Below are 16,014 nucleotides of genomic sequence, written 5' to 3'. Positions count from 1 at the left end.
GGACACAGAGAAGTAACTGAGAGACTCTAGCCCTGTGGGCTGAAGACAGATGCCCCAGTTTTACAGAGGAAATTTGGATGACTGTCCAGGCTGCCAGCTGTCTCTGTCTACTCTCGAAAGACTCCCGAAAGTTGCTTGTGTCTTTCTCCCATTTCTCAGGTAATAGTATATCCTTCTAAGGTCTTTGATGTAGTTGAAGACCAGATAGTTATAATTTTCCTTAGTTATGATAAAAGATAAGTTAGATATGAAACCTTAGACTCACAAACATAGGGTAGATAGGTTATCTTCTTTAATTTTGCCAAATTCAAATAAACTAGATATTATAACTATAATTCTTGCTTGATAATTGTTTTGTTATATGTAATTTTACTATGTGAAAGTTAAAACCTTTTTTGAAAAAAAGAAAAGGAGAAGTGCTGTGGGATGTTCCATATGCTGTGAATGTGTTGTGCTGATTGGTTAATAAATACAGTGCTGAGTGGCCAGTAGCCAGGCAGGAATTATAGGCGGGACAAAGAGAGAGGAGAATTCTGGGAAGTGGAAGGCTGAGTCAGGAGACACTGCCAGCAGCCACCATGACAAGCAACATATAAAGATACCGGTAAGCCACAAGCCACGTGGCAAGGTATAGATGAATAGAAATGGGTTAATTTAAGATATAAGAACTAGATAGCAAGAAGCCTGCCACGGCCATACAGTTTATAAGTAATATAAGTCTCTGAGTTAGGTCAGCCTGGTCTACAGAGCAAGTTCCAGGACAACCAGGGCTATACAGAGAAACCCTGTTTAGGAAAAACCAAGATGATGATGATGATGATGATGATGATGATGATGATGGTGTTTAATGTGAAACATTTTTTTCCAATATAAAGGGAACTAAGAAGGAAGGGATGGGAAAATTTTGTTCTGTGACTACGCTGGTTCCTGCATCCTGAATGTAACTTTTATCTACTCTCTCAGGAGGGAGGCAGCACTGGTGTCCCCTTCATCCTTTCACCTGGATCCACCTTCCTTTAAGCACAGAGCCAGTTGCCTTGGACTTCCTCCATCCATGGGAATTCTCCACTCCAAGGAGACACTTGAGTTTTGGAAGATCACCTCTATTGCTTCTCGAGAGAAGAGGAAAGAGAGTTTTTCTCTTTCCCTGATCCATTTTTCTTATTTATTAAGCAAAAGTCCCAAATAAGATTTATTGTCACCCTGGCTTTGTTGTATCCAGGCAGCTTGTTAATATTGCAGATAAACATCATTCCTGAACACGGCCCTGCACAGTTCTATTCCTGTTCTGTGCCCAGTGATTCTGTTGCATTGCCTTGGTAACCAATTAAAATACTTTTGTGTGTATGTTGATATCATTCCTAATTCTGCGAAAACCAGAATGACTTACTGAGAAGACATGCTAGTCACCTGGTGGTGTTCTTGCAAATCTGCTCCATTCCATTCTGGTTTGACTTCTTCTTCTTCTTCTTCTTCTTCTTCTTCTTCTTCTTCTTCTTCTTCTTCTTCTTCTTCTTCTTCTTCTTCTTCCTCTTCTTCTTTTCCTTCTTCTTCTTTTTTTTTTAAACCTTCTGAAATCCAATTACCTTTGAATCCTCTGCAAGAACTTACATGCCATTTCTAGAACACCTGGACCTAAGTCAAGAAACACCCTTGTCAACCAGACAGTGGCTGGTAGGGATTCTGGGAGAAAAATGGGTGCTATATATCCTTCTGTTAGCCTCAGGGGGAAGCGAACAGGAATTCTTCGGCCTTGAGGCTGATGAATCTGACTGTAGTTTCTTACAGTATGTTAAACATTATGCATTCAATGACTACTTAGTGAGTGATGATTGCAGTTAGTGGCTGCACTAGATACAGAGGGAGATAGGTCACTTTCTTACCCATAAAGCTCAAGGTCAGTGGGAAAGAGACAGTATTGTGCAGGCTGTAGACGCTGAGTGGGTAACAACAGGGGACCCTAGGAATCTCAGGAAGAGCATAAGACTGACCTGGGGTGTGAGATGGAGGACTGGACTCCCAGAGGAATGAAGGCTACACAGACCCCTGAGTGATCCCAGCCACGTGGGGGTCAACTTCCTGATTGGCAGATGTCTCATTCTTGCCCTTCTATCTGTGGCCTTTTGATGGATGCCTTCAGCTTGGGTGGTCTGTTTCAAGATCTGTGGGATTATCTGCTTTATTTCTCCTTCTCCAGGCAAGTGTCCTCTTGTTAGCCCTTTGGGGGAAGGGTTATACTGAATGCTCTAAGTTGTTTAGACTTTCTCTTGACCCCGAATGCTTATGTATGTGAATGGTACCCAAAGCCACATTTTCTCAAACCAGAAGCCTTGGGGCCAGGGGACCAGGACTCAATACTCAGCATATATGCTTCAGTGTATTCTGAAGTTTGTAGACTCAATGTCATCCATCAGAGCTTAGATAATTAGTGACCCAGACCATGAGCGTTAAGAAAAGGTGCAACCGCCGGGCGGTGGTGGCGCACGCCTTTAATCCCAGCACTCGGGAGGCAGAGCCAGGCGGATCTCTGTGAGTTCGAGGCCAGCCTGGGCTACCAAGTGAGTTCCAGGAAAGGCGCAAAGCTACACAGAGAAACCCTGTCTCGAAAAACCAAAAAAAAAAAAAAAAAAAAAAAAAAAAGAAAAGGTGCAACCTCAGAGGTTGTGGGAGTATCTCCACCCAATGACTGGTCCAGCCTGAGATCCATGCCATGAGAGTGAGCCCACCCAAGACACTGCCTGGAGTGCCAGAACCCAGAGGTTAGATGGTCCAGAGACATAGGATAGAACCAAACACAATTGGAGAAAAAACATGTCAACGTAATGATGCCTACTGATGCTCTGCTATACTCATAGATTGGCGACTATTCCCAGTAATCATCAGAGAGGCTTCATCCAGTAACTGATGGATATGGATGCAGAGACCCAAGCTGAACACTAGGCTGAACTCAGGGAATCTTGCTGAAGAGAAGGAAGAAGGATTGTACAAGCCAGAGGGGTCAAGGACATCATAAGAAAACCCACAGAAACAACTAACCATGGCTCATAGGAACTCACAGAGACTGAACCAACAACTAGGAACCTGCATGGGACTGATCTAGGCCTTCTACATATATGTGACAGTTGTGTAGCTTGACCTACTTGTGCAACTGCTAACAGCAGGAGCGGGGGCTGACCCTAATGCTTTGGCTGGCTTTTGGGAATCTATTCCTCATACTGGATTGTCTTGCCTGGACTTTACACAAGAGGAGGTGCTTGGTCCTACTACAACTGGATATGCCATGCTTTGTTGATAGCCATGGGAGCCTGCCCCTTTCTGAACAGAAATAGAGGAGGAGTGGATTTGTGTGTGTGTGTGGGGGGGACAGGGGGAGCAGAGTGGAGATCGGGGAGGGAGTGGCAGGAGAGGAGGGAGGGGAAACTGTGGTTGGGATGTAAAAGAAATAAATAAATTTAGTTTAAAAAAAAGTGCAACCTCGATCACTTCCCTGAACTCTCCCATAGCTGGTACAGGGATGCTAAAAGTTGATCTGCAGTCATGTTCTCCTATTAAAATAGTAATACCAGCACCAGCTGAGCCTGGAACCACCGTGGATAAAGCAGAGGTTCCAGTAACACTCACATCAACGGCTGCATCTAGATGAAGTGAGAGTCTTTGGGCTGGAGAGATGGCTCAGCGATTAAAAGCATTGGTGCTCTTCTAGAGGACCTGGGTCCAATTCCTAGCGCCTCCACGGGGGCTCACAACTGTCTGTAGCTCCAGTTCCAGGGGCTCTAACTCCCTCTTTTGGCTTGTACGGGCACTGCATCATACACTTGGAGCACAGACATACATGCAGGGAAAATACTCATACGCACAACAATGAATTCGTTTTTACGAATTAAAAACACATGAAATGAGCGTCTGTGGGTTGAAGTGCTCTGCTCCAGGAATTACACGCAGGCCATCCACTCTACACGGACTGTGTTGGCAGAGAGGACCAATCCCTCACCCGTGTTACCTTAGCACACTGTGCTACTTTTAGGTTTTATTGACTGCATCACCATGGTTAGCGTATTCCAAGGGTCACGTTTCATTTGCTTTCATCTTCACTGAAGTCAAAGAGAAAGGCGGCATGTGCCTACAAGAGCTTAATATAAGGCCCTGTGCTAGACAATCCCTTGAATTTTTCTTGATTTAGCCTTCAAGTGGCACCGGGATCACTATTTTATTTAATGTGTGGGTGTGTGGGTGAGTACCTGTGCATGTGTGTGGCGGCCAGAGGACAATCTCAGGTGCCATTCCCAGGAAGGCCATCTACTTCCTTTAAGACAGGGTCTCTTGGGCTGGAGAGATGGCTCAGTGGTTAAGAGTGATGGCTGCTTTTCCAGAGGACCCAGATTCAATTCCCAGAACCCACATGGCAGCTCACAACTGTCGTCTGTAACTCCAGTTCCTGAGGATCTGACACCCTCACACAGACATGCATGCAAGCAAAACACCGATGCAAGCAATTCCTGGAGCAGAGCACTTCAACCCACAGACGCTCATTTCATGTGTTTTTAATTCGTAAAAACGAATTCATTGTTGTGCGTATTTGTTTAAAAATAAACAAAATATAGATGTATATAAAAGACAAAGTCTCTCATTAGGCTGAAGCTCACCAATTAGGTCAGTGAGCCCTGGGGATTCTCTTGCCTCTGGCTCCCCGGTGTACCACCATGCATAGGATTTTGACGTGGGTTCTAGGGATTGAACTCTAGTCTTTGTACTTGAAAGGCATTCCCCGGCCCTCAGGATCACGCTTACCTCCATGCTCACAGCACAGAAGAGCCATTTAGATGGTAAGTGGGATAGCATTTTTAACAGATACATGAGGCTACCTGGATGAGCATAACCACAGTTAACCTTGCTAGGAGCTAGACCATTGGGTGGGTACTTTATAAACACGGTCTCATCGACAGTTCTCCAAATCATTCTGTGAGGTGTGCCCTGCTATTTCTATCTGATACCAACAATTCTCAGAGTTGCTAAGTAACTTAGCCAGGAGCGCACCACCAGTACATGTCAGGGCCTTTCTTCTGAGCCACGACACTGTCTTGTTTGCTTATCTTAGGGAAAGCCTAATCAGCAGTAACCAAAAAATTGGAATATGTATTTTAAAATGCTACTAAGACATCTGTTCCCTTTCAGAAACACACAGGCACACAGACATACATACAGACACAGACACATAGACATACATAGACACAGACACACACAGATGCACACACACACACACACACACACACACGAGAGGTGGGGAGACATACACACATACCAGGCGCTGGGGGAAAGAACTCAGGCAAATTATTTTGGAGTCTATTCCCTTGTGGGATTAACTGCCAATTAACTCTGATGAAGTGCACCTATCAAGAACCAAGGAGTGTGTGTGGATTCGTGGTGTATGACAAAGGTCGGCCATATGCAGAGTGGCAGTTCCTGTCTTCAGGTTAGCAATTCATGACCCAAGTGATTCTGAACCTGACCCACCGTGTTTTCAACATTAAAAAGGTATTTAAAGAGGTGACTCACGTCAAGAGCATTTCAGGCACCATGTGCTTTGCCCCTAATATAGTGTGCAGCTCATTCCTCACATAGCTCTGTAATGGCTTAATTCATCAAGGGCTCATTTCTGCACTGCAAGGAGCTAGCCCGTGGTTCCATGAAGTCTACCGAGGGACATGAACTCATTTATTTATTTACTCTAACTTTCAGTAAACACGTTGGAGTTCTTACCACGGGTTAGGCTGTAGGCTAGGGGCTCTGAACACAGTGGCAGATGAGTTCTGTGTTCTCTTGGTGTCTTGGAAAAGGGCTGGAGACTTGACAGAAATCTGAGATGGATTCAGCGAGAGTTCCTAGCACGACTTGTCAGGACAGGGCCTGTTTGTGGCAGGCACTGAGCAGGCTGGCCTCGGAGCTGGAGCCCTAGGGTTGTGCATCAGCGGTATAGCTGACAAAGACCGCGCTGTGGGAAGCTGCTCATGAAGGACGGTGTCCTATGCTGTTTTTGTCACTTGCTTTGGGTTCTGTCACTTGCTTTGCTGTGAGCTGGGTTAACTACGAGACCTGACCACGTGACAGTGAAGAATGGCTCTGCCCTCCTGCTGCTTCTCCATTTCCCAACATGCTTAGCCGCCGCCGCCGCCGCCGCCGCCGCCACCGCCACCACCACCACCACCACCACCACCTTGGAGCACTGTTTAACTGTATCTCATTTGGCTGTATCAAATCTATCAAGTCTCTGCCGATATAACCGAAAGGCCACTTGCTGACATGTAGCCAGTTTGGCATGGCTATTGGAAAGACTTTATTACGGGGAGCGGCTGACATACACCTTTCAAGTGGTATCTAGTCGTCCTGATAAGAAGGCAGGACGCCGCCGTGCCTCCTCTCCATCTGTTTCCTCCTTCCCTTCCAGCTTCCATTCTAACGCAGTACATCTCAGTCCTGCCTTTCCTTGCAGCCACACGTGCAGGTCAGACTCCGCGTTTTCATCCCTTGACCCTGTCCTCCTTCAGTCTTTAAAAACGCCTATCTCGTAGGGAGTTTCCTTGTATTGACCAAGCTTCACTCCCCTCAAAATGCTCTACCTCACTACCTGACATTCTCACAGACTGTTAAGTTTGAGTCCAAGTCTTCTTTGTCTTAATCAACTTTATTGAATTATAACATGTATAAAGATGTATACGTTTAAGTATATAGGATGGTGAATTTTGATAGACTTACATACAACTACACTAAACATCTTCATTAACCTCCAGATCATTACCGTTCACTTTATATCAATGGAACGAGGCAAGACTGCTTCTAGCACACCCGAGCATTCCTAAAATCGGATGTGTCTTACTGTGAGTAGCTATGGCCCATGTTTCTTTTTTCCCCTGTATGCTGTAAGTACACAGATAGTATGTCTTATAATAGATATCACCTTATAATCAATATCTGATTTATACACACACACATCTGTCATACACAGGTTTGTTCTTGTATGCCGACAGCTGGGTTTCTAGCCACTCCGAGTTGGAGAGGTAGCCCTGGGAAGCCGATATCCTTCCTTCGCAGTGAAGGTTACCGTAGCTCCTGTGGCTGGAAACCGGTAGGAGCTAAATACCACAGAGACCAGAGAGAGTGGGTTTCAGAGTTGTTTAAAACTATGGTCTGTGCCGTGACCGAGCACTTTTCCAAGTTTGTTCTATCACTAAGGTCCTGGTGAAAGAGAGGAGAAAGCGATTCAGTATCATTGAAGTTTGGGAAATGAGCTTGCCGTAGTGCCCCAAGCCTGCCACGCTGGCTGCCTGGGAGGCTGAGGCAGGAGGACTGCAGGCTCAAGGCCCATCTGAGGCAGAGTAAACTCAAAACGAGCCGGGTGACTTATCAAAACCTTCCCCTAAAATACAAAACAAACAAGAGGGGCTGGGGGATGTAGCTCAGTAACTGGGTGTTGCTAGGCATGTATGAGGCCTTTGGTTCCATTTCCATCACCAAAGAGGAGGAGGGGGACGAGGAGTTTGAGAAATGGTTTGTATGACTATCTCCCACTTAGAGATTCCTAGTCTTTTGAAATCACAACACTATTCTGAGAAGAACGTTCTAGCTTTGAGGTTTGACCTGGTGCTCTGGGGGACATTCACCGAGGATTTACAGTTCACAGGTGTGACAGGCTGGTCTCTGGAGTTAACAAAAATGAGAAGAATGCAAAAGATAGGATTGTGTATTTCATCTGTTTGAGCAGAACCCTGGAATGGGTCAGATGAGGCTGCTCTTCATGGGTCATGAGCTACACAAGTACTTTCTCTCCCGAACCTCTTTATAGTATGATGAGACATGTGTGCAGCATCCTTTCATAAGCAGAAAGTAAAGCAACACAAAAATATGCATATGCTAATCCTGAGGTGGCGTTTCCCTTGTGGTGGATAATTGATGTTGACTAAGGAGAACTTTATGCCCCACCCACCTTCCTCAGAGCTGAGGCCACCCATGGGGAGAGAGCCAGACACCTTTAGCCAACTGCAGGAGGTCACGCAACCCTGGGCTCACTAAAACAGGGAGGAGCCCCCTGCAAAAATCACCCTGATCATCAGACCGATGGCAGAGTCCTTCCCAGTCACCGAACTGGTCCCGAGCCCATGGAGGGGAGAGGAAATCAGAGGAGGCCTGGTGGGAATCAGGCAGCACCAAACAGAGTGCAGACCGCACTCCCCCTTTTCAATATCCCTTGAAAATTTATCATGTGGTATGTTGACTATTTTCTTGGAGTTCATTTCTGTGATTTTTAGTGCATACACATCGCACTACCACCCCCATCAAGACTCAGAGTAATTGTGTCATGCCCCGGAATTCCTCACGCTGCCCTGGCACAGCCACACCTGCCCCCAGCCCACAAGCCCTGGCATCTACTGATAAGCTGTCCCGATAGCTTTTTGAGAACACTTTTTCCTTTGATATTCCCCCAAGTCCCCTTTACTTAATTTTTCAATATTTATGTATATACCTCATCCCCCCACTACCAGCAGACTTTTCTATTTTTTATTGTATTTTTAATTTTTCTTTTTTATCTGAATAGAGTTTCCCCTCCCTCTACTCCTCCCAGTTGCTCCCCATCTCCTCTCTCATCTGGATCTACTCCCTTTCTGTCTCTCATTAGAAAAGAACAGGTTTCTGGGAGATAACAACAAAACATGACAAATTAAAAAAAAAAAAAAAAAGATAAAATGAAAGCCATTGTATCGAAGTTAGCCAGGCCAAGCCAACAGAAGAATAAAAGAGCCCCAAGAGAAGGCACAAGAATCAGAGACCCACTTGTTTACACATTCAGGAGTCCTGAAAAAGTACTAAACTAAAAGCTCTAGTATTTATGCAGAGGAACCTGGTGCAGACCCATGTAGACCCTGTGCTCACTGCTTCAGTCTCTGTGAGCTCACTTAAGCTTTGCTCGATTGTTTTAGAGGGCCTTGTTGTCAGCAGACTTTGCTATGGCGACGCTTTATGATTTACTGTTGCTAACACGGCTTAGCACCTGTTGGGTACCAGGCACTTGTGCTAAGCTCTCAATGTGCATCATCACATTTTAACTTCATCGTGACCTTGCGCTGTATGCACGCCATTATTATCTCCCTTTTACAGTACAGAAACTGATGACAGATGTGAAGTGACCTGCCTAAGGCTTCACAGCTGACCAATACTAAACCCCAGCACAAAGGCAGCTCCATTTGAGCAGCAATCCTTGAACACAGTTGGCACTGAAAGGGAGAGTGGGTTATAACTAGGAATCGGTGCACTGAGGGGGCATGACAGCAGCGACATTCGGGACCCTATGTTTTCCCGAAGTTCTTCGCAAACAAATACGAGTAGAGCCGGAGACTCACCCGTGTCTCCTGATTTCTCAGCTGCAGCCTCTACCTACCTGAATTTTTCTACCTGCTACATATGGTCGTCCCAGGTGTCACCTGCCTGCTGTTTTTTAGGGACTGGAATGATTTAATCTCTTTGCACATTTAGCAAAACCCACCATCTGTATTACTACTTAGAACACTTCTGAGACCCAAGAAAGGAGCTCCACCACCTTGTGGTTTCTGCCTGACCTCAGCTCCCTTAGGTGCTTTTTGACCTCATTTTTTGCTCCTCAGTTGCTTGCAGCAGCAGCTGAATAAGTTTCTATTACAAAGCCACCTGGTCTCTGTATGGTGACAGCAGGTGTGTTCTCGCTGATATGAAGTATGATTGCTACCATGCTTAACAATGCAGGGAGAAAGTCCAGCCCTGAGAGACCCAGGGTGGTGACAGTTGTGATGGGGAAGAGAGAGTGGCAGAGAAAAGAGAAAATGCCAAGTCAATGAAGAATCAGTGGTACTTGGGAGGTTAACCAGATACTTGCTTTCTGTGCATGGTTTTAAAAATTTAATCAGTTTTTTTTTTTTTAACTATTCAGAGATGTGAAGTTTGTGACCTTTCTTCCTCCCATCAACTCATAGCTCCTAAGGGTTCTGGAATGGAGCTTCAAAGCCAGCACAAGCTGGGAAGTCACATTCCTGAATTATGGGCCATAGATCATTTGGAAGAAAACCATACAAGCCAGATAATCAGGGCACCAAGAACCATTTTGGGGTGGCACTTAATTCACAAGGGGGTGAGAGAGGGCGTTTAATTTTGCGTAGAAAGTGTTGAGTCACTTCAACAACAATCACAGCTAATATTTATTGAGCATTCAACGCAGGCCAGTCAATGCACTAAGAGTTAATGGATATGAATCATTGCATTTATATCTCAGCCCTCTGAGGTAGGTACTACTATTATCTTCAATTTGCTGATGGAGAATTGAAGGCCCCAAGGTTTAAGTGACTCAGTCAAAGTACACAACCATTGAAGGAGCAGACTCAGGGTTTGGATTCTTAATTTCTCAAAACCTCTATTACCTGTCTTCATTCAGAAATATTAAACAGAATGAGGAGGAAAAGAGATAAACTCTTTGGCAACTCATAATCCTTTTGGAGGCTTGTCCAATTCCTTTGGCTTGGCTGCACTGGACTAAGAACCATAGGGATTTTTTTTTTCATAAGGAGCCCACCAGAGCTCCCCATCCGCGTGGAATAATTGCATGCTGTAAAAGCCTGCAGCCACTTCTCAAGTTTTCTTTTTACACAACCAGCTTGGGAGGGATTTAGATGTGTAGGCACAATGGGCTAATTTTTCTCTCTCTTGGGCTGGCAGCACGAGGTGTGACTATCGGTTCCACCCTAACATACTTGCTGGCACAACAGGCATCAGGCCTCTTCGAGCCAACAAAGAGATCTTGATGAGCTTGTTTGGTGGATGAGCCTGGGCCAGCAGAACAGACTTTGGGCTTAAAAAACTTGTGGGTAGGAAGTAAAATGAACTCCTTCAGCGTGCCAGGCTGTGAAGGAGGCCTATGAAAGAGGTGTTTTACAAAATGGTACCCTACAACAACAGATTATTTTCCCTGCTCAGGGGAGTATTTAGAGTTAGTATTACTCCGGTCTGGGTTCACCATAGACTCATGTTTAATAACAATGCCTGTTCCGCTTTCCTGCAAGGGCTATTACTCCTGTGTTTTGCAGAATGCCTCATGTATGGCAGGGCACAATAAACAGCCAATAGTGATACTTACTATGATAACAATCTTCCAATGCCTTTCATCTAAGACTCTCAGAGTGCTTTGCAAACATTAATTAGTTAGGTGTCAAGGTGGCTCTAGGATTTTATAATACATTTTCCCATTTTACAGAATTTTAAATTGAGACCCAGCCAGCTTAAGTGGCTTGCCCAAAGTCATGCTGTACGTTTAAATTAATGATAATGATGGTGCTTTGCATTTCCCTGGCAGATGTTTTCCATGGTGATACAGCATGTTGCAAAGATAATTTCACAGTGTCTTAGAGAAGGGATGAGGGGAGCAAATATTATTGAATGTTGGCTCAGTTGGATAAACTGAGGCAGAAAGGGCAAATAACTCCAGGGGATTTGACTGATATTGCAAGTCCACTCTCAGAGTGCACCATCCATGCCTTAACTGGAAGGCATGCTGGTTTCATACTTACAGGAAAGCTAGTTATATTTTTACAAGCAGAAACAAGTTGTAGAATGACACTGTATTAACATCCAGGAATGGGCTTGCTCCTATCCCCATCAAGAGACAAGAGGCATGAGATGAACTCTTCAAAGGAAGAAATGAATGAATGGGACGATAGTGGTGAGCTGCCAGCTCCTCCCTTTGGGAAACATGAACCCGGCTTCTCTCTGAAAGTATGAGTCCTCAAGGACTTGAGTCTGCGCTTCAGCCCTGATGACAGGCCTAGGTCCAGGGCAACTTGGTGACTAGGCACAGACCCATCACGGTCTCCTTTGCCCCACATTCCAAGTCCCCATGAAGAGATTCAGGGACACCCACTATCTTAACGTCTTCCTATTTTCTGCTCTTAATCCCCCTTGTGGAGAAGCACTCTGTGCATCTTGTATGGTGTACTCCCCCCCCCCCCCCCCCCGCAACTGTGCATGCACTTTCCTTAGCAACATGGGGAAGATGAACACCTGAACAGAAGTAGGCAAAGCTGCTGATAGGGGCCCTGCCTTCTTCCAGGCAACATTCCCTTAGTGAATGATGACCCTCTCCTGAAAGGCAAGACAGACATTTATAGGGAAGGGGAGAGAAGAGGTTTCTAGGTGTTAGGAATTCAAGGGTGATTTGCCAACCCAGGGACAGACATCTTTTCTCTTAACGAGTCAGGTTTGAATAAAGTTTGTTCTCCGCCCTACTCTACCTTTGCAGGCCTGTGGATTCTGATTGATTGAGGAGACCTAGAGAGGAGTGAGCACCCATCCCTTTTCTGGAATGTGTTCACCTACAGAAAGAACAACAGCAATAAAAAAAAAATCTTCAGTGAAGAAACCACGCCAACTTCCCGCTCTCGTTTTTTGAATATTCACACACAACCCTACCACATGGGTGGCTTAAAGGTGCAGTGAACTCCAAGAGACTGAACTCTCCAAAGAAAACTTTAGGAAACAGATGTGAATGCACACTGCAAGCCTTTCTGTGTGAGGAGGGAGCCCAGTGCCGCCGAATGCTCCCACCCATTGCTACTCTTCAGAGCAGTCTTGGGACCCTGCTGCCAGCATTAAAGCTTGCTTTAGGCAGGACTTCAAAGAATGAGTCTTTGATTGCCTAAGTATGCCAACAATCTAAGCCATAGCTTTGTGTCCATTCTGGTCCCGGGAGTCCAGGGATGACAATGCAAACAACCCCTCTGGACTCACAGGATTTCGTCCTCCTCCTGAGGTGTGCTCCTGCACAGCAGCCCAGATCAAGTCCTCGGGGTGTGCTATCAGGGATAGACAGAGGAACATGGGGAACTTTAATCAGCAATCCAAAAGTACATATGCATTTGACTGGGTCTGTACTGTAGCCCTTGCCCAGCAGGCATTTTGTGTGTTCTCTTCACTCTGTAGAGACACATTGGCAGTGTTCCCATACACATCTGTTCTATTATATATTGTACCCTTTGCCATCCATCAGTCCACTCACAGATACAATTCCCTCTTGCATGATTTTGGGTGTCAAGTATCTCTTATAGCTTCGAACAGATTATGAATGATTATCATCGCAATGGCACTTTATGACAAGGGATGGGAAGACAGACAGGTAAAATTCAATCAACACCTGATATAGGGAAACTTCTCCGAAATCTCAAAAGCAACCTGTAGTTGAATTTATTTTCTTTATTCCTCACCCCTAGGGCATTTCCCATACACTGGTCTGGTTCCTTAGCCGCAGATGTGAAAGACCAGAAAAGGATTATCTACAAGCACTTAAACTCCCTCAAGACAAAAACTAAAGAGAATCCAGCAAGTGTTAGAAGTTCTGAGATGAACTGTCGGATAGGCTCTGAGTTCCCATTGTGTCTCAGTAAACTGATTTCTGGGGAATCATCTCTTGCACTCTGCTGGAAGTCTGTCTACATGAAGGAAGTCTGTTCCCTAGCTCTCAGAATACACATAACCAACTTCCAAATGCACATGGTAATAGCAAGCAACTTTTCTCTTACCCCATCCATGTGGATCCTGACACTGGGCACCAGCCGGAAAGGGCTGGCCTGTAGACTTCTGGGGCTGGTCTTGGTTTTCCTGTTGTCTTGCAAGGTCAGTATTCGAGGCCTGCGAAAAGAGCCCCCTTTCCAGGAGTTCTGTCCTGAGCGCACACCATCCAGCAGACGGACCAGCAACAGGTTGGCTGGCAGAGCCTCGATGCTGCAGAACACCAGGGTCCTGCATTCCGGGCACCTTAGCTCCTTGTGGGCCTTGAAAATCCTCTGTAGACATGGTTTACAGAAGGTGTGCTGGCAGGGCAGGACTTTGGCTGTGACATCGAGCTTTTCAAAGCACACAGGGCACTCCAGGAGATCAAGTAACGTCAAATCATCCATTTTATTTTAAAACTCCAGTCCCGAGCTGGAGAAGCAGGATTCACATTGTAGGGGCAGCTGAGAGCTGAGCGAGTAGAGCCAGTCTTTTGGGAGCATCAGAATTCCCTGCCTGTTTGAAGGAAGGAGGAAAAAAAAAAATGTGACTGCCCTGAGAGGTGTGTCCCACCTACATGGAGGCAGTGTCTTGAGAGGCAGCTGCAAGTACTTTGTTCTGGGAGCTTCAAGTGACTCATTCTGATTCAGTCTTGCAGGTTAGAAGACTTGTGCCTGTTGCAGGGATCAGAGGGAGTTAGTTCTGCACAGTGACTGAATGAATGCTCATTGCCGCTGAGTGGAGGGCCCCAGCAAGGAGAGAAAACCGCCGCCGGCCGGCTGAGGAGGGAGCTCCTTCTCTGCTGGAAGGACTGGAGGGGTGCTTTCTCCTGCCTGGAGCACAGTCAATCTTAACTTAGACTAAGGCCCTGACAATACAGTTTCTGTGAGGATATCCACCTACCTTCCCTTCCTCCCCCCCCAGATCGGCTTGTCTTCCTCTCTGCAGCACAGCAAATGAGCTTAGGGAAGTGCTTATCGACTCCCATGTAGATGTAGACTTCTCTCCCTCCAGTAGTTTTTCCTCCACTATTTTGTTCGAGCAATATACAAGAAAAATCCCTACTCCCCAATATTGTTTTGCCTTAACTCTGTCCCCTGTCCCTCTCTCTTCTCCCCTCTCCTTCCCTCCATGCCTTCCACCCGCCCCAGATTAGTGTAGCGCCAGAGACATTCTTCCTCCTACCAGGTGAAGTCCTGTGGCCTGTTTAGCTGCTTTGACAACTGTACTGGCCGGCTTTCACTGCAGCAGAAAAGAATTCAGGCTTGTGGTCACAGCCTACAGAAACTCAGAGGAAACAGCGTGAACGGGCAGGGGCGTGTGTGTGTGTGTGTGTGTGTGTGTGTGTGTGTGTGTGTGTGTGTGTGTGTGTGGTCCGAAAACAATCCTGCCTTTAGAAACAGTTTCATTTCAGATGCCTGAGAACCAAGTTTCCGGTTTCGAGAGGTCTCCAGGGTACAAGTCAGCCACGCCCAGGCTCCGGGGACCGCCGACTTCCCGGGTGGGCTTGGCAGGAGGGCCGGTGGCCCCCAGCAGTTGGCAGAGCAGAAGTGAGGTGCGCTGAACAGAGATAGTGCGCGGTGCGGGGTCGGGGTGGGGGTGGGGGCCTCTTCTCCAAAGTTGTCAGCGCGCTGGAGAGGTGCATGGGACCACTAACCTTGTGCCTAGAATTTCAGTTGCAATGTGCTAGCCCCTTTCTGGGCTCAAGGGGGCTGCTCCTTCTAACCGGCCAGCCTCTTTTCCTCCGAAGGGCTGGGCAGCCCAGCTGCCAAGCTTTGAAAACTTCCACAAAGTCCTTCGCGTTTCAAGGGATCACCTTACCCAAGGCTGTTAACACTGTCACTGCCAGCCGCTGCCTGCCAGCCCTCATACAGGGGGCTGATCCATCCTTGATGTCACAGCAGCTAGGACCAAGCAGCGAACAGTTTGTGGATCCACTTTCGCCATTTTCTCCCCCAGTTCGAGCAGCTTAAAGTTGCTTAGTAAGAAACATGCCAAGGGGTCATGCTTATTTTTAAACTTTTATGAGGATTTTCTGAGAAGGTCAAACATACTAATGATAGCTGTGGTTCAAAGATAAGGTAGCCTCTTGTAAAATACTAGTCTTAAAAGCGGTAATCACTCCTTGAATGTTGAGACGAGAAAGGCTTCAGTAATCTTTGGCTCGGTTTCTTCCAATTGAAAAAAAAAAAAAAGAAAGAAAAGTGCGGTGGGCGTGCACATACTTTGAAAATTGGAGCACAGGAAGATCTTTTAAAAAGGCAAAAGGAATGATCCCAGATCTCCTCTGCTAGTTCCTGTAGTCATTCCACACCCCTTAAATGATGCTAAAGCTCCATTTTTTAATTCATCAATAATGTGTTCATGTGAAGTTGCAAAGCAGTCCAATTGAACATGTAGGTGATGCCATTGCAGAACAGCAGGGTGGCCTCCTGTGTGTGGCAGCTACTATTCTAAACA

At 46.1% G+C, this 16,014-nt stretch overlaps 1 protein-coding gene across 4 annotated transcripts in view; it reads right to left on the bottom strand.

Moving 5' to 3' along the window:
• The window catches only part of Sh3rf2 (SH3 domain containing ring finger 2), a 105,630-nt gene extending 90,308 nt beyond the window's left edge, over window positions 1-15,322 (bottom strand). For 2 of the 4 annotated variants that reach the window (XM_059246762.1, XM_059246765.1), the window contains exons 1-2: window positions 15,212-15,322; window positions 13,584-14,070 (exon numbers count right to left, since the gene is read on the bottom strand). In XM_059246762.1, the coding sequence (XP_059102745.1) occupies window positions 13,584-13,961 (378 nt within the window). In that variant the 5' untranslated portion in view covers window positions 13,962-14,070; window positions 15,212-15,322. Of the gene's footprint in view, window positions 1-13,583; window positions 14,594-14,739; window positions 14,844-15,211 lie in introns of those variants that run through there. The other 2 variants (XM_059246763.1, XM_059246764.1) reach the window with 2 other exon arrangements.
• Window positions 15,323-16,014: the final 692 nt, after the last annotated feature.

Source organism: Peromyscus eremicus, chromosome 19 (assembly GCF_949786415.1).
Source record: "Peromyscus eremicus chromosome 19, PerEre_H2_v1, whole genome shotgun sequence".
In the NCBI taxonomy this organism is placed as follows: Eukaryota; Metazoa; Chordata; class Mammalia; order Rodentia; family Cricetidae; genus Peromyscus; species Peromyscus eremicus.
This window is presented reverse-complemented; position numbering and strand designations above follow the sequence as displayed.